Raw genomic sequence first — 22,509 nt, 5'->3', positions numbered from 1 at the left:
ATTGTCTGTATTTATACCACCTTTATGAGAGTTTACGGCTCTGTCTAGAGCAGGAGCAGGCAAAATATGGCCTGTGGACTGATCCGGCCTGTCAGGCGATTTCATCCAGCCCGTGGTCACCCACCAATTAATTGTACTCAACCCAGCCTGCGTACTTTGCTCCCACCCTCATGCATGGATGGGCCCCAGCCCTGGCCAACATGCTGAGCTTCTGGGTGGGGCCACTGCTGCTGCTGCCAGGGGACCTTCTTGGCTTCCCTAGCCTCCAATGGTTTTTCCTCATGTCCCTGCTGCAACGCTCACTCCGGGCACCAGGTAGAGAAGCTGAAGCTGGGTGGGAGCGCTGAGCATGGGGATGGGGATGGCGGGAGCTTGGAACCTGGAACCCATGCCTTACAGGGTGGTGGGAGTGGAGAGCTCAGGTGTTCAGTGTGTGGGTGTGTGGATATGTGGAGACACCCCCGCATACCTCCCTCCATGGTGCACAGCCCCTGCTGCTGGCAGCAGCATGTGATGGGCCCTTGGGTGCTCGTGGCCCATGCAGGCACAGCTGCCTGGCAGTGTGTGGCTCCAGCCCATTTTGGGAGCTCCATGTCACGGCAAGGAGTAGAACCAGGCCTTTTATTGCGTGGGGCTCATGTACAACTCCTGGGACTTCCGCACCACTAGGGGAAGCCCCATGCAATGGAGCCGGCTTGCCTTCCCTGCTCCCTGCTGCCATGCACACCTCCCAGGACTCTACCAGGAAGCAGGAGGTGGGGCTTCCTGCCACTTCTGGTGGAGTCCTGGGAGATGCATGTGGCGGCAAAGAGTGGGGAAGGCAGCCAGCTCCATCAAGTAGGCCTTCTCCCAGTGATGCACGAGTCCCAGGAGCTGTACATAAGCCCCACGCAATAGAGGTGGGCCAGCTTGTGTTTGCTCCTTGTTGCCACGTGCAGCTTTCGGAACCAGCTGAAGCCGAGTGCCATCAGACAGCTGCACCTGCGCAGACCATGAGCACCCTGAGGGTCCAGCACCTGCTGGTGCTGCCGCTGCTGGTGGGGGCTGGGCTTCATGAGGCAGTATGTAGGGGGGGGGTCCCCACATCCCCCCACCCTCCCTTACACCCCAACCCCGCCCCACACATGCACCCATACCCTGCCCACCCCCATACATATACACACCCCCACACCCCCAACATACCTTACACCCCCCTACGTATACAACCATATGTCCTCACAAGCCCGACACCCCATCATACACATATACACCCAAACCATCACACACCCACACTAATCACACCCCACACACTCCCCCCAACACACATAATCCCACACAATATACCAGTGTAAGACTTTATTTTTGAACTATTATGCAATCACCTCTATATACACTAGGCAAATACACATGAATCAGGACAAAATATTTTTTGCAATAAAATTAAAATATGTTATAGTAGATGTTTTACTTTTAGTATATAATTTGTTATTTTTTCTGGTTCCAAGATGGCAACCCCCTCCCAAAGAGAGTACTTCTGTGGTCAAGGCAGAGGAACTTCCAATGGCAATGGTTGGGGGTTAGAGGGCAGGACTCCTGGTCCCAAGATGGTGACCAGGGGTGGGGCAACTACCAAAGGGTGGGGCTACCATTGAAGCCCTCAACAGCTCACCAAAACTCATTAAGCAGCTCTCCTGCTGAAATAATTGCCCACCCCTGGTCTAGAGAATACTCTTCCCTACAAGTTATATAATTGCCTGTGTAGCCAAGTCATTTTCTATGCAAATGGCAAGACAAACGCTGTTATTATAGTCTGCAAATAGCTTCTAGCATGTAGTAAAGGGAGGAAAAAAACTAATGCTTACATCTCTGACAAGCCAGCTGACTGGGTAATTTCGATTCAAGAAAGCAGCTACTGCATTTTCCCACCATGCACCACCATCTGCAAAAAATAAAAGGAAAACATACAACCACATAACTCCTGTTGCTAAATATGTCCCCATGTGCCATCATTATTCTTTTCCATTCTGCCATATGCATCTTTTTTTATGGGATGTATCTAATAAAAGATACCACATCTACACAAAGAACCTTGTCAACCTTTGTTACCATGTTTGCAGTATGGGCGGTGCACACAAAGATTTCCCCACTACATTGCCGTAGTGGCGTACTATAAGTGGGGAGTGTGTCACTATGGCAACATAACTAGTGATCACATGTAGATTCACACGATCACTATGTCACCATAGCACACGCCACAGTAACAAAGTAGTCGCACGGCAACATGTAAACACACCCAGAGTGGACAAAAAAGGTATAATGTACTTGCATGTCCAGAGGATTAGAGAGTTTGCCTATTTCACCATAGTGGCTGCCATCTTTGTATGGCAGTATGGTAGAACAAGGACAAAACCAGATGAAATAGAGTCCACTTGTCCCAAGGTAGAAAAGGTGAGGAGCATGGGGTGATGGCTGCATTTTCCCCTCCACTGAACTGTTTACGAATGATGCTCTACCATTTAATTTACAACTGGGAAGTTAAACCACTGCAATGCAATGGTACAATGGTTGATGTTCTTTGTGTAGGTGTGGTATCCTTTTATTAGACCAACTAAATAGTTGGAAAATTGTTCTTTGCAAGCTTTTGGAAACAAACGCCCTTCTTCAGGGATAGGGAAAGTTGACTTAGTTGACTTTCCCTATGCCTGAAGAAGGGTGTTTGTGCCCGAAAGCTCACAAAGAAAATTTTTTCCAACTATTTAGTTGGTCTAATAAAAGATATCACATCTACCAAAAGAAACTTGTCTGCCTATGTCCTTAGGCCAACACAGCTACAACCAATAACCCTAAAGCATGGTACAATGGTTGGCATTAACTATAGGCAGTGTGCTTGGCTTACCTCGTTCATCACCAGAAATTGTAAACTTGTGCGGACTTTGTCCAGTCCATAAGCCAACATAGCCACAAAAAGTAGTGCCCCTATATGCTACCTGAAAATCAAAGATGTACAGGATACCAGAGTTATGGGACAGAATTTTTTTTAATGCAAATCATATTGTGAAACAGTGTCCTACATTCTACCTATTTCCTAGAAGGAAATAATGATTCCACCGTGGGCCCTTTGAAAAATTAACACAATAAAAGTACACAAATATACTATCTGTCCTCCTCTGGGAAGGAGATATCAAAAAACATAAGTCTACTCTATGTCATTTAGTAATCAAAATCCAAGTACTATGAAATGTTGAGTTAGCGAGTTAAATCTGCGAAGTTAGTTTCAGTAAAATATTTAAAAACTTTAATGCAAACCTTGGCCAGTGAACATAATGTCTGCAAAAGGCTTCCCCATCCCTTACTCCACCTGATCCCTTCTAGTATTTTCCCCCTGTTTTAAATGTCACCAGTGACTGTTTTTCCAACTTCCCCTTGGGAGGCTGTTCTTCAGCCAAATACACTATGCTGTGAGAAAAAGTATTCTGAAATCCAGCCCTAACCTTCCCTTCTCTCAATTTCTATTGATTATATCCTAGTTATACCCTCCCCAAATGCAGTATCACTAAAAGCTCTTTTCCATTCTGGTGGCTTCCATCCTTCTAATATTTGTAAACATGTATCATCCCTTAACTACACAATACATATTTTTTTTTCTATCAGGATTTCCTAATAGATTAGCCTTCTCCCTGCCCCAAATGAATTTTGCTGCTTTACTCTGAACTTGAAGCAATCATTCAATCTCTTGCTAGCAACCTGGTATCCAGGAATTGCATTGACAAATACAACCCTAGAGAAAGATACTAGGGTACCCAGATACTATAATAAGAGCTATCATCCTGCATGGTGAAGAACTCCAAATAGCAAATGTTTGTGTAATTTATTATCATGCCCTGCACAGATGATGCACCGAATCTAGCTGCTTAAATACATGTACAGCCATATGCCATTCCCAGAAAGTAGGGATGTTAATATGGTCCATGGAGCAGTGTCATCTGGCCCACAGGGCTGGAAATTTGGTGGAGGGGCGAGTGGCAGCAAAATTAATGACTGTGACTTTCTACTAGACTGATCCAAAGCAATGATTCATGTCACCTGGCCCATGGGGGTGCCTGAGGGCCTTGGAAATTTGATGGCAAGATAAGTGGCAGCTGCCACAGCTCCCAGAGCCAGGACAATGCTGCTGCCACTCATCCCACTGCCAAATTTCCAGGCCTGTGGGCGAGGTGACACAGCTCTGCACTCCAGATTTGGTCCAGTGAACCAGTTCCACACAACTCACAGGGCCCATAGGGACCCCTATGTTATTCATCTGGTTTGTGCAGCCAGATGTTTGACACTCCTGCCATAAAAAATGCCACCAATCGATGTCACACACAAACCATACCTGCCCATTCTTTATAAACTGCACATCAATTGTAATCTTGCGTAATATATCACCAAAAGCATAATCCAGATTCCGGCCATGGTAAATGTTTCCTTTGTAATCTTGGGCAACGATGCTGGTACAGAAACTGGAAGTAAACAAAAAATCCAGAAGAAATTACTTTAAAAAAATGAGGAGACATTTCTCAATAATTAACCTAGATGAATGAGGCTGAAACATTCTGAAGAGCCTTAATAGCGTACCATATATACACACAATAAAACAGCTATCATTGGAAGAAAATAAACTGCCTTACAAAGGTAGACAGCTACATTAGAAGCATTCAATTGTCAGAATATGACAATAAATGTATATTGACTTTGAATCACATGACCACATACTACTGTTGAAATAAGACACCATAGCAATTGTTTTTAACAAATTGACATACACATCTTGCATATTGTTGTATTGTGTGCAGTTCTTTGTACGACAAATAGTCCACCCAGCTAGAACTGTAGTCTGGTACCAGAATTCCTGCCCATAGGAACTTGGAGGTCACTTTTAACAAGCAGGCATCTCCCTTTCCCACAACAACCGTAAATAATCCAAATTTACATTGTCTGCAAACTTTCCCTCAGACCTCCTTCTCGCCTGCGGTCCTTGTTCTTTCCCTAGCATTGCCCTGTGGCAATGGCAATAAAGCTACCACAGTGCAGCACTGATGCTGTATTTGAAAGGAAAGAGAAAGACAGAACAACGGAAGGTGTATAGGAACATGGAACTGGAAGGGGCCTTCTTGGCCTAAATACAGGCCCCTGCATTCACAGGTAATCCTTAACCCAGGGGTGGGCAATTATTTGGGCCAGAGGGCCACATAGGGAGTTTTAATAAGCTGCTGTGGGCCGGGTCAGAACCTCCCACCCTGCAAACAACTCACCAAAACTCCCTATGGGGCTTTGACTGGGCAGGGTTTGGGAGTAGGATGGGTGTGCAAGTCCGATTCGCTCCCTGCACGGCCTGCCCTGTGGGGGTGTGAGGGGTGTGTGTAAGGGGGGATCGGGGGGTGGGGTGCAGCCCACCAGCCTGGCCCTGGCCAGCACGCAGCTTCTGGCAGAGTTGTTACCTGTGTGGCTGCAGCTAGCTGGGTGCTGCTCTGCTCCCCTCACCTCCAGCAGGAGCTGCCTGCTGTGCTGTGCTGTGCTGGCTGGGCAGAGGAGAAGCTTCGGCTGGGTGGCTCCAGCTCCTTCCACCCAATCTGCCAGCCTGCAGGTGGCTGCTCATTGCACTGGGTGGGTGGAAGGCAGGCAGGACCTGGAGCTGGAGCCACGTGCGCTGAGGCAGGAGCTGTCCGGCTGAAGCTCCCCCAGTTCAGAGTGGCACAGCAGGGGCAGAAGCATGTGGAGAAGCTGCAGCTGGAGGTGAGGAGCAGAACAGCCCCACCAGCCTGGGCCCTGGCCAACGCGTGCAGCTTCCAGCAGGGCAGTTCCTAGTCCAGCTGCAGCGAGCTGGGTGCTGCTTTGCTCCCCTCGCCTCCAGCTCCTCCTCCTGCCCCACTCCAGGTGGGCAAGCAGGAGGAAGCTTCAGTCAGGGGGCTCCTGCTGGAGGCGAGGAGAGCAGAGCAGCACTGGGAACAGACCTGCTGGAAGCTGGGTGCGTTGGTTGGGGCCTGGGCCAGCAGGTGGGAGCATGCTGCGGCCTGCTCCGGCAGGAGCAGGTATAACTCTGCCCCAGGTGGAGCACTGCGGGGGCAGCTGCTGGCCACATCCAGTCAGTTGGTGGGCTGGATCCAGCCTGTAGGCTGTATTTTGTCTACCCCTGCCTTAACCAAAGGAATCCCCAAAACCATTTCAAATGCTCGCACACAACTACAAGGAACAATATCCAAAACAACCAAAACACCCTATGATACAGGGGAGTTGTATGTTTTTTATTAGGGGTTGCAGAAATATAGCAGAGGGAGGGAACAGTACTGTTTGAGGGAACAGTAAATGGTCCTGTATTACAGTAAAAGCTGTGTTAGCCGGCATTCTGCTAGCCAGAATACTCTATTAACCAGAATTTCCGGCTGGCCAGATGCAGGGGGGAGGCTTGCACGTGGCAGCTCCTGCCGCCGCCACCCACCACCCTGTGCTGCCGCTGCTCCACATGCAGCCGCCACCCCCCTCCTCCCCCTGCGTTATCTGCCTTAGATAAGCAGAATTTTTACATAACCAGCACCCCCCCCCCCATACCCCAGTCATGCCAGATAACAGAGCTTTTACTGTATAATGTATATAGTACTATAATGTATATAGAGGAAAGGGAATTCAGGTGACACTTGCAACTTTAACACTGACTTAAGTGCTTAACTGTATAATTTATAATGCTCACTGATCACATTGTGTTTACATTGTGGCAGCCTTCCAGGAGTTCTGGCCGTCCTGGAGCGAGCAGTGGCTGGCCTTCCCCTAGGCTCAGAGATGGTGGGATGTGGGGAAGGTGCATGTCCAGCCCTTTTGTTGTAGCTGCACCCACAGCCACCCTCCAGCAGAGGGAGGAAGCCAGGAACCAGCTTGAGAGGGAGGTGCTGGAGCTGGAGAGGTGCCTGGTCACAGACCCAAGTAACCCATCCTCTCTGCAGAGTATCGGGAAAAGCAGGAGGAGCTTTGTGCTCTGGACGACTGCTGGGTCCGCAGCACATTCATCTGCTCACGTGTCCAGCTCCTTTGGGAGATAGGCTGTGGTTCCTGCTTTTTCTATGCTTTGGAGAAGAGGAGGGGTGTCAAGAAGTACATTGCCAGCCTCTTGGAGAGCAATGGCACCCCCCCCCCCATCCCCATAGATCCAGAAGAGATGAGAGCAAGGGTGAGAGATTTCTATGGAGAGCACTTCTCCCTCGATCTGACTAATGCCGACATCTGCCAGGTCCTGTGGGAAGGACTACCGCAGGTCAGCATGGGCAACCAGGATCGGCTGGAGGCTCCTCTCACCCTGGTCAAGCTCTCAGATGCCCTCCACCTGATGCCTGTTAAGAAAGCCTTGGGCATCACCAAGCTGACTGAGGAGTTCTACTGGGCCTTCTGGGATGTCCTTGGCCTAGATCTTGCCACAGTTTGAGCCGAGTCCGAAGGGGACAGGGAGCTCCCCGTCATGCAGGAGGACCGCTCGGACCCTCCTTCCCAAGAAGGGGGACCCCTGTGATGTGAAGAACTGGCGTCCCATCTCCTTCCTTTGCACAAACTACAAGGTTGTGGTGAAGGCCATCTCACTGTGCCTGAAGTCCATGCTAATGGATGTGATCCACCCTGCCCAGTCATACACAGTGCTGGGGAGAACCTGTATCTGGTCCATGACCTCATGGATCTTGTGTGTCAGAGGGCCTGTCATTTGTCTTTCTGTCCCTCAATCAGGAGAAGGCATTTGACAGGGTGGATCAAGGACACCTTATAGGCATGCTGAGGGTGTTTGGCTTTGGTCCCTGCCTTGTGCAGTTTCTCCAGGTGCTGTACACCTCCATAGAGTGTATAGTCTAGCTCAACTGGACCCTGATGGAGCCTATCCTGTTCAGGCGGGGAGTACATTAAGGCTGTCCACTGTCAGGCCAGCTTTATACCGTCACTCTCCAGTTCTTTCTTTGCCTTGTGCTCAAGAGGATATTGGGACTGGTGCTCTGAGAGCCACCCATGGGGCTGGTCCTGTCACAGTACATTGACAATGTGCTCCTCACCATCCAGGACCTGGGTGACCTGGCACAGGTGGGGAGGCCTGCCGGTCCATCTACTTGGTGGCCTCCTCTGCCCTGGTCAATTGTGCCAAGAGCTCTGACCTGGTGGTGGGTGATGAGTGGTAGGTCGGCTCACTTCCACCCATACTCCAAGGCATCTGCTGGGGCACAGGCTAGCTGGTCTTCCTGGGGTCCACCTACCCCTCAGGGAACCCTCCCTGCTGGAGAACTGGCAACAGCTAGTAGTCAGGGTGTTGAAGTGGCTGCAAACCTGCTGCAGTGTCTCTCCCTTCATGGGAGTGTGCTGGTTATTAACCAGCTGGTCTTGTCCATGCTCTTGAACCATTTCAACACCCTGCCCGTGTTCCTGGAGCTCCTGGCCAAGCTCCGGAGATGGGCGCTGAGGTTCTTCTGGCCAAGGCAGCACTGGGTCTTTGGAGGGGTCCTGAGACTCCCCTTGTGGGAGGGTGGGCAGCACCTGGTCTGCCTCTGAAGCCAAATCCACCCCTTCTGCTTTCAGGCCCTGCAGAGGCTCCTCTATGGTGCCAGCAGCAATGCATCACAGAGCCACTTGGGGCATGCCTTCCTCCGCTGTCTCCAAGGGATCCAATATGACTGGCAGCTCTTCTATCTACAAGGGCTCCCCAAGCAGGATCTAGAAGAGCTTCCAGGTTTCCACCAGGACCTCCTCAGGGGCTGGAGACTGGTCTCTACCTCCAGGTCCCAAGGGATGGTCACCCAGGATACTGACTTACTTGCTGAGCCTCTGCTGAAGAACCCGCAGCTGGTGTTGCCAGCAACAGGGTGCCCTGGAGGATAGTCCTGGCCGACACCACCCATATCAGGGACCTCCTGGACTATGCCAGGCAGGCTGGGCAGATCTTGATGCACTGGCCTCACCCATGGAGCTGCCAATGTTATGTGTACTCTGCCACCTACTCCAAGAAGTCAAGCCTGCCCTAATGGACATTACTTTGCCTACATAGACCAGTTCATGTGTGAGGGCAGTCCCCATCCACTAGTATCCCCCAGCCCTACAGAGCTTGTTGTGGGGCACCTGCCTCAGCAGGCCCCACATTGCTCTCTGCCCCACTATCTTAGTAGGCTGGGGAATACCAAGCCCGTCTGCTTTCAATTCACCCACCACCACCAACTCTACGTGCTTGTGCTCCACATGGTCTATCATCCCGTTCTCACGTCCCACCCTGACAACAAGTGGCAGGACACCCTAGGTAAGGGTGGAGGCAAAGGTCCCCTGTGGACAAGTTTGTATTCCACCTTGACCCTGCAAACCACCAGGACCTCCCTGGCTGCTGCTGAAGCTGGGACAGGATGCAGCAGGAGCCTGAAGAACTGCTGCAGGCTCCTGCTCTCCCCACCACCACTTCCTTCTGGACCTAGAGCCCCCCTCCTTTCTTGGGGGGAGAAGGGGCCTCCTGCCTCCATACCACCAGCACCAGCCACCATCTGCTGCCGTGGCTGCCTGCTGCCAGAGGGGATCCCAACACACAAGTGAGGCTCTTCCATCAGCAACAACAACACCTGCCTGCTTGCTAGCTGCTCCAGCAGCAAACCCTGTGTCTGCCCTCCTGTGGCTAGTCCTGTGCTCCACTCCCCCTCTTCTGGTGTCTTGTGATCAGCTGAATAAGCCAGCAATGTGCTTTCCCTTTACCTGTCATGTGTGTCCCTGTTTGACTTCTTGTGATTCCCCTCTAGCCCCAGCCCCTCACACATACACCACCCCCACATGGCCCCCCACCCAGTGAAGCTGGAGGAGGCACCCTGGACCCTCCCCACCTCAGGAGCAAGCCACCTTCTTTCCCCCAGGTGGAGGGGGAGCTCACAGCTCCCCCTCTTGCACTCCATCCTACCCCTTCCCAAATAGCCTCCCATGGCAGAGCAAGAGCCCTGAGGCAGGGCAAGAGCCCTGAGGAGGCTGCCATGCCAGCAGCCCCCAACTAAGGGAGTGCCAGTGAGGCGGAGAAGATCTCTCAGGATCAGGGGGCTCCCCTTGTGCAGTCTTCCCCAGAGGGAGCCACAGGGCCCCCCAAACCCAACCAGGGCAGGGGAAAAGGCAAGTACTCATCCTCCTCCACAGGGGGCGGGAAGGGTAAAAGGCCTGCAAAGAAAGTCCAATTACCAACACCTGCAGGGACCAGGGGTGCCTTGTTAGCAGGCACCCCTCCTACTTAGCCTTCCCTCAGATCTGCAAGCCCAGCTGTTCAACCTAGCAGCCAGAGCTGTGCCCAGGTGGCTGCAGGCAAACCTGTAGCCTCAGAGCCTGGGCCCTCTACTGCCTCTGCCCATATTACCTCAGGCAATTGGGGCTCTCACCCCAACATCAGCAGGCACAACAGACTGCTACACCAGGAAGATGGGCCAGACCTAGAATTCTCAAGGCAACTCTCAGAGACCGCATGGTCAAGGGACATGGTTGTCATGGCTGACCTAAACTACCTTGACATCTGCGGGGAGGAGCAGTCAGCCAGGTCTAACTGTTCACACAGATTTTTAACCTGCATACAGAACCTTCACCTAATGCACGAGGTATACAGTCCCACTAGGAGAAACGCCTTACTGGACTTGGTGTTGGCTACAGGAGATGACCTGGTTGGGGATCTGCAGATACAAGGTAACCTAGGGAGTAGTGATGATCAATTGACTGAATTGACTATCCAGCGAAGGGTGAGAAAGATAACCAGTAGGGCAGAAGTGTTAGACTTCAGAAAGGCCAACTTCAATATGCTCAGGAGATTAGTTAGTGAGGCACTGATGATCAAGGGCATTGGTGAGATGGGAGTCGAGGAAGGGTGGTCATTCCTAAAGGGAGCGATACTTCGGGCACAGAAAGAGACGATCCCATTGTGCATGAAAGGGGGCAAAGGGGCCAAGAAACCCTCTTGCCTGAACAGGGAAATCCAGAAAAACCTAGGGGAGAAAAAAAAGAGGCATAAAGGCTGTGGAAGCAGGGGATAGCTACCAAGGAGGAGTATACCTACTTGGCTTGCACTTGTAGGGAGTCAGTTAGAAAGGCCAAAGCTGCAATGGGACTTAGGCTGGCAATGAAAATTAAAGAAAACAAAAAGTCCTTCTACAGGTATACAAGGAGCAAAAAGAAGGTGCAGGGTAACATAGGACCTCTACAGGGCAGACTAGGGCAATTGGTGACAGATAGGGGGGACAACGCTGAGCTCCTCAATGAGTTTTTTGCTTCCATACTCCTGAACACAGATTGCGACAGATCTCCCAACTGGATTATAGAGGAGCACAGGAGTGAAACCACAGCCCACCAACTGTTAGCACTGACTTAGTGAAGGGATACTTGGAGGGGCTGGATATGTTTAAGTCAGCAGGCCCGAATGATCTTCATCCGAGGGTGCTGAAGGAATTGGCCAATGTCATAGCAGAACCACTGGCATGGTTGTTTGAGCACTCATGCTGCTCAGGTCAAGTCCCAGAGGATTGGAAAAGGGTCAATGTGTCCCTATTTCCAAGAAGGGGAGGAAGGAGGATCCAGGTAACTATAAGTCAGTTAGCGTCACCTCTATCCTTGGGAAAACCTTTGAAAAAATCACTAAGGATCACATTTGTGGGAGTCCAGCAGGAAAAATAGTGCCGAAGGGCAACCAGCATGGGCTCACAGCAGGTAGATCCTGCCAGATCACCAAATGCTTAGATGCAGGGGATGAGGTAGATGTCATCTACCTGGATTTTAAGAAGGCCTTCAATATGGTATCTCATCCTATTCTCATAAATAAACTGTGCGACTGTGATGTAGATGATTACACAGTCCGGTGGGTGGCAAATTGGCTAATGGGACGCACCCAGAGAGTGGTGGTGGATGGGCTGGCATTAACCTGGAAAGATGTGGGCAGTGGAGTTCCTCAAGGTTCAGTCCTTGGACCAGTGCTGTTCACTGTTTTCATCGGTGACCTGGAGGAGGGCGTAGAGAACACTCTGACCAAATCCATGGATGACACCAAATTATGGGATAAAGTAAACACACTAGTGGGCAGGGAACAAATCCAGGCGGATCTGGACAGGTTGGAGAAGTGGGCAAAGCCGAACAGGATGAAATTCAAACAAGGACAAATGCAAAGTGCTGCACCTAGGGAGAAGGAATCACCAACACATTTACAGGCTGGGGGATGACCCTATCAGCAGCACTGTAGCAGAAAGGGATCTTGGAGTCAAAGTTGACTCTAAGATGAACAAGTGATCAGTAAAGCTAAATGCACTTTATCATGCATTAGCAGGTGCATCACAAACAGTTCCAGGGAAGTGATACTTCCCCTCTATGCGGCACTGGTGAGGCTGCAGCTGGAGTACTGCATCCAGTTTTGGACACCACACTTCAGGAGGGGTGTGGATAACTTTAAGAGAGTCCAAAGGAGGGCCACTCGTATGCTTAGGGGCCTGCAGGTAAAGCCCTATGAGGAGAGATTGAGGGACCTAAATCTCTTTAACCTCTGCAAGAGAAGGCTGAGAGGGGATCTTGTGGCTGCCTACAAATGTATTGGGGGGGTGGGAAACACACACAGCAAGGGATAGGAGATGTTCTGTGTACCAGGGCACCCCTTGGAGTAACTAGAAATAATGGTCACAAACTGTCAGAGAGCAGACTCAGGTTAGACATCAGGAAGAACTTCTTTACGGTAAGGATTGCCAGAATCTGGAATAGGCTTCCAGGGGAAGTGGTGCTCTCCACTACCTTGGGGGTCTCCAAGAGGAGACTGGACAAGCACCTGCCTGGGGTCATCTGACCCCAGCGCTCTTTCTTGCCTGTGGCAAGGGGTCAGACTCAACGATCTGTTGAGGTCCCTTCTGACCCTAAAACCTATGAATCTATGAAACAGGGTGCACTGTGACATACCTGAGATAGAGTTGTCACTGTTGGAGAATTATGTGCATGCACTTGCTTGCGCAGTTGGGGTCCCTAAGATTATGGTGGGCTTCAGATGCTACAGTAAGGCTATCTTTTACCTTGCTATGGAGGCTGCTGCGCAAGAGGTGGTGGAGAAAGGGCTCAAAATGGAGGGCCCATATGTCCCACTCAAGCACCTGTAGGAGCTGCAGACTTGGGTGGTCCTCAGCACTGATCTCCCTTACATCCCTAACAAGGCCCTCATACCCAACTTGCAGGGCCTCAGGAAAGTCCCCAATCAATGTTGTCCTGCTGGGGTGCTGGGACCCCAGCTTCTCTACATCTGCTCCTTCTGCCTCCCAGTCACTATCCAGCTGGCAGTGGGGGCATAGGTGGGGGGACTTTTATGGTCCCCTTCCTGGGGTCTCCCAGTCTCATCCACTACATGGTGGCAGAGGTGAGGTGCTTCTAGTGCTGGGCACCAAGGCACTTCTGTTAAGAGTGCCCCTTCAGGCAGCCACAGGGGGCACTGTGGGTCCACACCAAGGAGAGGGGTGCCAGCACCACTAGCACTCCTGGGACCTGGCCCCAGAATCCAGCCCCCCTGCAAGGTCAGAAGGCCTCATACCACAGACAGGGTCCCAAAACAGGGGTGTGGAGGCAGGGGAGGATAGCAAGGGGGCACGCCTCACCCCCAGCATCCCAGGATGACATCTCCCTTGGCCACCCTGTAGCTAAGTTGGTGCTGGTCCTGTATGGGCAGCTATCTGCCACCTGTAGCAAGGCAAAGCATAAGGGCCAGGTGCAGCTCAGGCCTTCTGATATGGAGGAAGTCCCCGTCCCACCACCTAAGAGGGGAGCTGACAGTGATATCATTGCCAACATCTCCTGAGCTGTGCCAGGAATCCCACCCCCAGAAAAGATAAAAAAAGATAGTTGTTACCACCATGGAGGAAGGCCCAGGATGGCACGTCCATGTACAGGAGTCCATGGAAGAGACCCCCAACTTCACTGGTTGTGACCTGCTCCCCACCAACGTAGGCACTGGGGCCTTGGCCCCAGTCACTCTTGAGGCGGGTCTAGTGGCGGAGCCCTCCCCCTCCAACCACCTGGGGGAGGTAGGACTTCTGGGGCTCACTCCAGATGGGAAGGTTTTCCTTCCCCAGGGCTCTGGGGAAGGCGCTGACGTCATCCAGGTGCCTGAACCACCTCATCCAACCCCAGTTGAAACCACCCCAGCCACAGACCCCAGTGTGTCCTGTGGCCCCAGTACTGAGGGAAGAGAAGCAGGGTCCCCAACTGAACACCTTTCCAACCCTGAGGGGGACCTTGCACAGGAACCCCTGTCATTCGCTCTGCCACTCCCCATGCTGTTCCTTCCCCCACCCCTAGGGACTGCATCTCTCCTTCTACTAGTGTCAGGGGATGTAGTGGACCAGGTGGTTCAGACAGCAGTCTGGGGGCAGAGGCCTGGGAAACACTTACCCCTCTAGCAGATAGAAGGAGCACACCAAACTACAGGACCAGGAGGAGGATGACCAAGAGTTTGTGGGCTCCATAGAGCCCGTAGACCTCTTGGCCCCAGTGGTACCCAGGGAGGAGCTGCTCCAATGACTGGAGAGCATGCAACCCTCTGGGAAGACAGTACAGCTTGCCCTGGACCACTGGGATGGATTTCCACCAAGTCCTCAACTTGGTGAGGGTTCTGGTGGGGGAAGGCAAGGGGCAGAAGCAGAGCAACACTAAAAACTAGCATTGGGCCCGAAGCTTCCATGACACCCTCTACACCAGTGGTTCTCAACCTTTTTCACACTGGGACCCATTAGCATAATTATCAGTTTGCCGCAACCCGCAGCTCCCTGGCCCTGACCTACACTGTCTCTGCAGGTGCCAGGTATTCTTCTTCCTTTGGGAAGGGGTGTACTCTGATTTCCCTGCAGAAGACCCGTATGACCCTAGCTACACAAGCCAGCTGGCAACTGGAGTGGAGAGACAGGGTCTACCTCAGCCACCTCCTGGAGACATCCTGTGAGGTGGCCACCCTGTTCTCCCCAAGTCTTCAGCTGGAGGTCCTTCTCGCCATTGAGGTAGTGTCAGGCTGCCCGTTGTATCTCTGAGTTCAAGTACAGGGACTCATCTTCAACCTGGTAAACACCCTATGCCCCTGTGCATGATTTGGAGATGGCCCATTTCTACTGACAGGCATCTGCCTATCTCAGGACCCTGAGCCCTCAAAAGTGTCTGGTCCTTGGTGGGGACTTTAAGGTCACCCTCTAGGTGCAGGACTGCATTGGCAGGGAGCCAGGCTGCAGTGGATGTCCTCAGGGAGATCAGTATGAACCACTCTCTGGTGGATGTCTGGCATGCCTACCACCCTGACAATACTACCACTTTCACCTTTGTCAGGGTGGATAAGTAATGGGCACACCACTGCCCCCAGTTAGACAAAACCTACATGACCATGCTAAACACTGCCCAAGTTCATACCTCTTGGACTAGGCTGGCCCCCTTCAGTGAACACCGTGTAATAAACACTTGGGTCACGCTGCAGCCTGAGCATTCCACACTGGCCTACTGGCATTTCAACAACAGCCTACTGGAGAATGTGGACTTCATGACTGCCTTTCAGGAATTCTGGCTGGCCTGGCACAGGCACTGGAAGCCTTTTCCTTGACTCAAAGATGGTGGAACGTGGGGAAGGTGAACGTCAGGCAGTACTGTCACCACTATATCTGGGGGTACACCTGACAGTGAGAGGTGGCTAGAGAGCAGGTTGAGAGGCAAGTGCTGGAGCTGGAGAGGCACCTGTTCCCCGACCCAGACAATTCATCAGCGTTCCCTCTAAGCTGTGTTGTGTATGCGGTCACGCAGACATGCACATGCCATGTTGCCAGGCATGCCTGCACGGTTGCGCAACTTGTCCCTCTGCAAAGAGTGTCAGGAGAGGTAGGAGGAGCTTGGAGCTCTGGACAACTACCACGCCTGCAGTGCATTCATCTACTTGCGCATCCAGCTCCTTTGGCAGATTCTATGCCCTACAGAAAAGGAGGGGTGCCAAGAAGTACACTGCTTGCCTCCTGGTGGAGGATGGCACTCCCATCACACACCCCAGAAAACTGTGAGAAAGGGCAAGGGCTTTCTATGCACAGCTCTGCTAGTTGTATCCAACTAATGCTGACACTGGCCAGGTCCTGTGAGTGAGACTGCCACAGGTCAGTATGGATGACTGGGACTGGCTCATGGGTCATAGAATCAGGTCCTCGCACCCCAGCCGAGCTTTTGAATGCCCTCCAACTGATGCCCACCAAAAAAGCACTGGTTATCAAGGGGCTGACTGTGGAGTTCTATTGCCCTTTCTAGGATGTCCTTGGCCTGGACCTTGAAGGGGATGGGGACCTCCCCCTGTCATGCAGAAGGGCCGTTCTGACCCTGCTGCCCAAAAAGGGGGCATCCCATGATCTGAGGAACTGGCACCCAGTCTCAGTCCTCTGTATGGATTATAGGGTCATTGTAACAGGTTGGGGCCCCAGGGGTGGCAATGACACCCCGTGGTGGCTCCATGACCATGCGTTACTCCACCCCTAGATGCTCCCCCTATCTCGCCTGCCATGCCTTGATGGATTATAAATGAATATAAAGGGAGGCTGCCCATGGACCATTGCTTGGCAGTCATACTGGCCCCAGACCCCTGGCTGGGCCTCTATACTCTCAGGCCCCTGACTGGGCCTCTGCAATCAACTGTGCCCAGTACGGCACTCAAAGCCTTATGGGCTAATTGGGTGGCTCCAAACCACCCCTTTAACACCTGCAAGGCATGCAGTGTGGTATCGGTATATTGTCCCTCTGTTGGGGCCTCGGCCTCTGGCTCTTTAATTTAGCTAGGCCTACTAGCCTAGGCCTACTGAATAGGACTTGGCTCTGAGGCACTAGCTTCCTTTGTCCCTTTTAGGCATTGAGCCCATGGCCCCTCTGTGGCTGCGCCCCTCTCAGGCACTGGGCCCCTCTGTGGCTCACTAAGCCTTCAAGCCCTGATCTTCTCCCTGGCAGGGATCAAGGCAGTCAGATGCCCCCCTGGACAGTAACGAGGCCTCCACCTTCCCTATAGCTTCATCTGAAAACCACCGGTAAACACCAAATAAACACAAGCCCCTGGGCTATAACATAAATACCAACATATAGCAGTCTTCTACCCCTGCAAGAGTATAAACCCTCGCTAACCCAGCATCCTGGGGCCCCCTGGGCAGGAGTTCCTTTCCTGGTGGCAGCCAAGGAGAGACTGCCCTGCTAGCCCCAATCCTCAGCATATATGCAGACCAGGCCCTGCCTTCATCTGGTCATCTGTACCTGTACCTGTAGCATACCAGGTTGAAGCCCCTCTTCCACATCCTCCAGAATTTCCTGCTGACATTCTCACTGCACTTCTCCCCACACCCTTTTTGTTATGCAGTTCTAGTCTGTGACCCCTCCAAGCCCTGGGACATCCTGGTCAACCTCCTCCTGGTTCTGGCCAAGCTGGCCATCTATAAGACCAAGGAGGCTCTGGCCAAGGGGAACCTGGGCACCTGTGCTGCTGTCTTCCTGGCACACCTTACTCACATCTCCAGGCAGTTTCATTGGTTGGCATCCACAGGCTCCCTCAACTCATTCAGGGGGCAGTAGGCGCTGGCTGGTGTGCTCTACTTGGCTTCCACTTCTGAATCCCTAGTTATTTGCCTGTGACCTCAACTCCTGTGCCTGGTTTTTTTGTTGTTGTCCCAAGCATTCAGTTCCTGTGTCCCTTCTTAAGGAAGGCTTATAGTTTTCTGTGATGGGCCAATAATGGGCCCATAGTCTAGCCAGCCAGACTGGAGCTTGCATAGAGACTCACCTCAGGGCCAAAGGGTTGCTGCACAGACTTCAGAGATGCATGACCATCCACCTGAAGACTGGCTGCACCTGAAATGGTCAGCTCAGGCAGCATGCTGCCACATGGAGCTGGAGTGGGCTCTTGGCTGCCAGGAATTCTGCTGGAAGTTAAGAGGGGCTACTGCCACACGTGCAGATCCCCCAGAGAAGGGAAAGCATGAGATCAGCAGAGCTTGTACAAACTGTGTGGAGACACATGGACAGTGTCAGGAGCCACAGCCAGAGGCTGGAGCCACGGACCAAGCCAGAGTCAGGACTGAGAGCCAGAGCTGGGGACAAAGCCAGGCAGTAAGAGGATAAACCCCTCTATCAGAGAAGCTGCAGCAAGAGCTGTTGTAGGAAGGGGACAACAGAGTTGAGTAAAAAAATGAAGGGTTTGGCAATGGTGGTAGGGTAAACCTGTTTAATTGATCAGGGAGGTGGTGAGGGAGTGACTTGTAAACTGGCATGTCCTAAATAAATTTAGTGAAGAAGATGAGCTCTCAAGGCACCAGCTCCTTAATTGATGAAATATCAATAAGGAATGAACAATGACAAAACTTTTTATTTGATGAAATATAAATAAGGATCAAGTGATGATGAACTCATTTACCGATGAAGTATAAGTAAGGATTAATCAAGTGAGGGCAAACTTGTTAGCTGATGAAGTATAAATAAGGATTAATTGAATGACGGCAATTTGTTGATTGGGGAAGTACCAATAAGGACCAACTGATGTGGTGAACAGATGGTGAGACTCACTAACATGTGACTTATAAAACAGCTCATTAGTTGGATAAGCCAGCAAGAAGGAAATTGTTAGTTGGCTACTCTCAAGGACAAGTTATCAGAATGACTGATTAATAGCCTGGCACCACCCTGTGTATTTTATGAGGAAGAGATATCCAGAAAGATCAAGGGCCTGAGCCCATATAGGTACGGTAAGGGCAAGGAACAGGGGAGGTAGAGCCTGGTGAGGAAAGAGCCCGCCCTCAAGTGCTACCATTGACTGTGAAAAACATCACACTTCCTTTCTTTTCTCTTTTTTACTTTAAACATCAAGGCACACCAGGTGAATAACAGGGGAGTCTCCAAAATGGGGGAGTGGGTAAGGACTTGCACTCTTATACCCCTCCATATCATTAATCATCCTTGTTGTGCTTCTTTGTACCTTCACATACAGATGGGGGTTCTCTCATGCTAAATTCTGGAGTTATACTGCATAGTGTACAATGAGCAGTATATGTGGGATAACACCAGACAGAAAGTGGTTTTCCCCATCTAGGAAAATGCTCATGATTCCAAAAATTCCCTATCTTGGATGAGGTCTAATTAGTAAAAATCTGAAAAATTTTCAGACTGACAATCTGAAAAATGTTGCTTTAAATCAATGTTTGAGGCACCCCTCAGAAAATTCTTGCTCTTTTATTTTTCCATAGTCAAAAGGAGTGAAAATAACAGTAGTTCTTCTATTGCAAAGAACTCAGAAAAACCATAACAGGTCAGATGTTTTCAACACTGTGGATTCCTATTTGAAATGTCTGGGTTTTTTTTGTGAATCATGTTTGCACACGTATCAGTGCTAACATTTTGAGATACCCTAGGGTGCCCTTAAAGGGATCTCAAGGCACCCAGAGTATTGCAGCACCCTGGTTGAGAATTGGTGGACTAAATTTTTTAAAAATTACTTAACATGTTAAAATAAAACTCACAGCAGACAAGGCCTTGTTCCTTCTGAGTGAAATTCAACAACCTAAACTGGAAGTGTCAAACTTTCTTGGCCCCTTCAGACCAGATCCAGACAGCAGAGCACCTTGTGGGCTAGATCCAGACCCACCTCCAATGGTAGGGTAAGCAGATTCAGGGAGTCACAGGGGTTATAGCACAGCTCTAGGGCTCTGTATGCAGGAATTTGGCTCACTCTACCCCTCCCCCCCAACTCCTTCAGGAGCTCCACAGGGCCAGATCTTTGATACGCCTAGCTTAAATGATAAAAAGTCATTTAGAATTCTAATTGTATAAACCAAACTAACAAGATTTTAAATGGACAGGCTTTTTTTCTAAAGCACAGAGCTGGTCTTCCTGTTCTGAAGTTTGAAGCTAAGACCGGAGTGCATTATTTTTGCATAATATTAAAAGCTGGACGACATCATTTCATGCCCCATACCAGCACTCTCAACACCTGATCAGTGGAAACCACTCACTTTCTAACTGAACACATGAGCTGGAATCAGACCAAACATTCAAGGCAGAAACCAAGCAATCAATCGTGTTTAATATGAGGCTGCCCTGCACCGAGATACTTCAATATTCCTTTCCATAACAGACCGGATACTTACGCAGTGGCTTCATAGGCCAGATTGAGAAGAATCCCATCTCCCACACTCAGCCCCAGGGCATTGCACATTCCCTGGATCTCTCCTGCAAAGGGCGGAGGGATGAAGAACTCCAATTCTGCTGCTAACGGCTGAATGACAGCGCGGACCCACTTCGGTACGATTTCACTGGAAGACACGCAAATGGTGGCTAATCACACTTTTGAGGTAATCGCAGTATAACAAGCCCTGTATAGTATTAGCTAGTTGTTGAACCCACGTAGTCTCTCTGCTTAGCCCAAAACAGAACACGGCTTTAAAAAACAAAACAAAACCAAAAAAACCCAACCATCTTAGCAGCCAGCTTTATGTGACCTCACAGTGTTTTGCCCCCCGCAATTACTGTGGTGGAATAATCCCTATCAACTGAGCAGGAGTCGTCAAGTTCAACGCGTTCCCACTTGCTTGCAGCTAGGGAAAAGCTGTAAAGCGTCCTGTCTCCCTCAACCCCGCAACTGAGGGGGTGGGGTCACAACAGCATCTGCTTTCTTTCAGTGCACAAAGTCTCAAGCGCTCGCACTTGCCAGGAGCAAGCCCCGCTCCCCCGCCCTCGCGAAGCCAAGGCACCGCTCTGCTCCTGGTGCCGAAGGACCGGGAGAGGCTCGCTCACTCACTCGATGATGCGCGTGAGGAAGTGTCGCAGCAGCCACGGGTCGAAGCGCCGCAGCACCGGCAGCCAGCGCAGGTCGGGGTCGCTGTCCAGGCTCACGTTGCAGAGCGGCGCGGCCCGCGCCGACACCGCGCCCAGCAGCGGCAGCACCAGCAGCGCCCAGCCCGCCGCCCGCCGCCCCCCCATGCTGGAGGCAAAGCCCGGCTGGCGCTGGACGCTGTCCGGAGCCGCCCGGAAAAACCCCGCCCCGGTGCTGCAAAGCTCCAGGGCGAGCTCCAGCAGTCACCCCGGGGGGGCCCCGCCTTCCGGAAAGGGCCAGTCGCGAGCACGCCTGGGCGCCACCCCGCACCCCATTGGGCGCTTAGGCCTGGGGGCGGGGTACGGCTCCAGCGCAGGGGTCCCTCTGCGCCTCTCCCATGCTGCGAGGCAGCAGCAGAGCCCACCCCGACGTGCTTTAAGAGAAGTCAGGGTGTGTTTTCTTGCCACAGAAACCAAGACAGGAGAGGCGGAGGCACTTGCTTGGGCAGAGCCGGAACTAGGAAGGCGACCTAGGTAGGTAGTAGCCCCCCCAGCCAGGTCCCATGTGGCTAAGGAAGCTTTTCCTTTCTGCTGTTGCTGAAGTGAAAGATGTAACAATACAGCAAGGGGCTGGCTTGGCTTGGCAGCCATCTCCTCAATGAGCTGACATCCAACAAGAAATCCTACGAAAAGTGGGACTCTCATGAGAGAGTAAAAGTCTGACTTGGGCATGCAGAAAGACAAGGGCGACGCAACAGGCATGAGCTGCAACAAAAAAGGGATTTCACAAGCGTGTCAAAACTAAGAGGAAGACCGCAAAAGCCATAAGAGTGTTTCTCGAGCAATGGGACACTTCAAATAGATGAATCAACAGATATCTCCAACAGTGCAGAAGTGGGGGGTTGTTTTTATCACTGTGGGGCCAGGGTTTTTTGGCAAAATGGTTGGTGGGATGTAAGGTGCAAAAGGTTGAGAACTGCTGCCTTAGGGAATGCACAAGGCAATCTAGTTACAAGATTGCAGAAAAGGCTTAAATATTTAATGCCTTTTTTATTTTTACTTTAGTCATCTGCAGGCAGCTAGCAGATGACAGGCACAGTTGGCAGCAAAGATAGGGGAGGAGTCAAACAACCTCTGATAGTGGAAAAAGAGATTAGGGCACACTCAGGGTAAAAATAAATGTTGCCTTATGAAGTGGATCACCTGTGTTAGGATGCGTCTCAGCCCAACGGATTTGCTTTTTTTGGGCCAGATGCACATTGTCTGTTATCCCACCACATCAACGGGCAGGACAACAGGCAATGCAATCTGCTGGGGCTTGGTCCTGCACACCCTGGGAATTCCCATGCAGGGTCGGGCCCCTCCAGCCCTGAGAAGATGTGCCAAGCTTTCTTGGCTTACCAAGATGTGTCCCCAGGATTTCCAGGGGTGCATCGTAGGAAGAGGGGAAAGCAATGCAAACACACCCAGGGCCGAAGGGGCCTGATCTGTGTGCGAATTCTGAGTTCTGCTGGGATGGGCTGGGCTGGCTCTGTTCCGTGCTGCACTCCGCACCATTGGAGCTGTGGGTAATGTGGGCTGGGCTGGACCCTTGTAGGTACATGAGCAATAGCTATGCTGTGTCCCCATAGGAGGCCAAGTGCTCCTGCTACAGTTACTGGCCCACCTACCCCTAGTGGTGCACTGCCCATGACTTCCAGGCCTGTTGCTGCAAGCTGG

The 22,509-nt window shown here is 51.5% G+C and overlaps 1 protein-coding gene across 4 annotated transcripts in view; it reads right to left on the bottom strand.

Annotated features, from left to right (window-relative positions):
* Positions 1 to 21,190, bottom strand: part of NAAA (N-acylethanolamine acid amidase) — a 36,281-nt gene extending 15,091 nt beyond the window's left edge. For 3 of the 4 annotated variants that reach the window (XM_019498791.2, XM_019498793.2, XM_019498792.2), the window contains exons 1-5: positions 20,777 to 21,190; positions 20,127 to 20,291; positions 4,355 to 4,481; positions 2,876 to 2,966; positions 1,842 to 1,918 (exon numbers count right to left, since the gene is read on the bottom strand). In XM_019498791.2, the coding sequence (XP_019354336.1) occupies positions 1,842 to 1,918; positions 2,876 to 2,966; positions 4,355 to 4,481; positions 20,127 to 20,291; positions 20,777 to 20,958 (642 nt within the window). In that variant the 5' untranslated portion in view covers positions 20,959 to 21,190. The remainder of the gene's footprint in view (positions 1 to 1,841; positions 1,919 to 2,875; positions 2,967 to 4,354; positions 4,482 to 20,126; positions 20,292 to 20,776) is intronic. The other variant, XM_019498790.2, reaches the window with a different exon arrangement.
* Positions 21,191 to 22,509: the final 1,319 nt, after the last annotated feature.

Source organism: Alligator mississippiensis, chromosome 2, assembly GCF_030867095.1.
Source record: "Alligator mississippiensis isolate rAllMis1 chromosome 2, rAllMis1, whole genome shotgun sequence".
Lineage (NCBI taxonomy): Eukaryota > Metazoa > Chordata > Crocodylia > Alligatoridae > Alligator > Alligator mississippiensis.
This window is presented reverse-complemented; position numbering and strand designations above follow the sequence as displayed.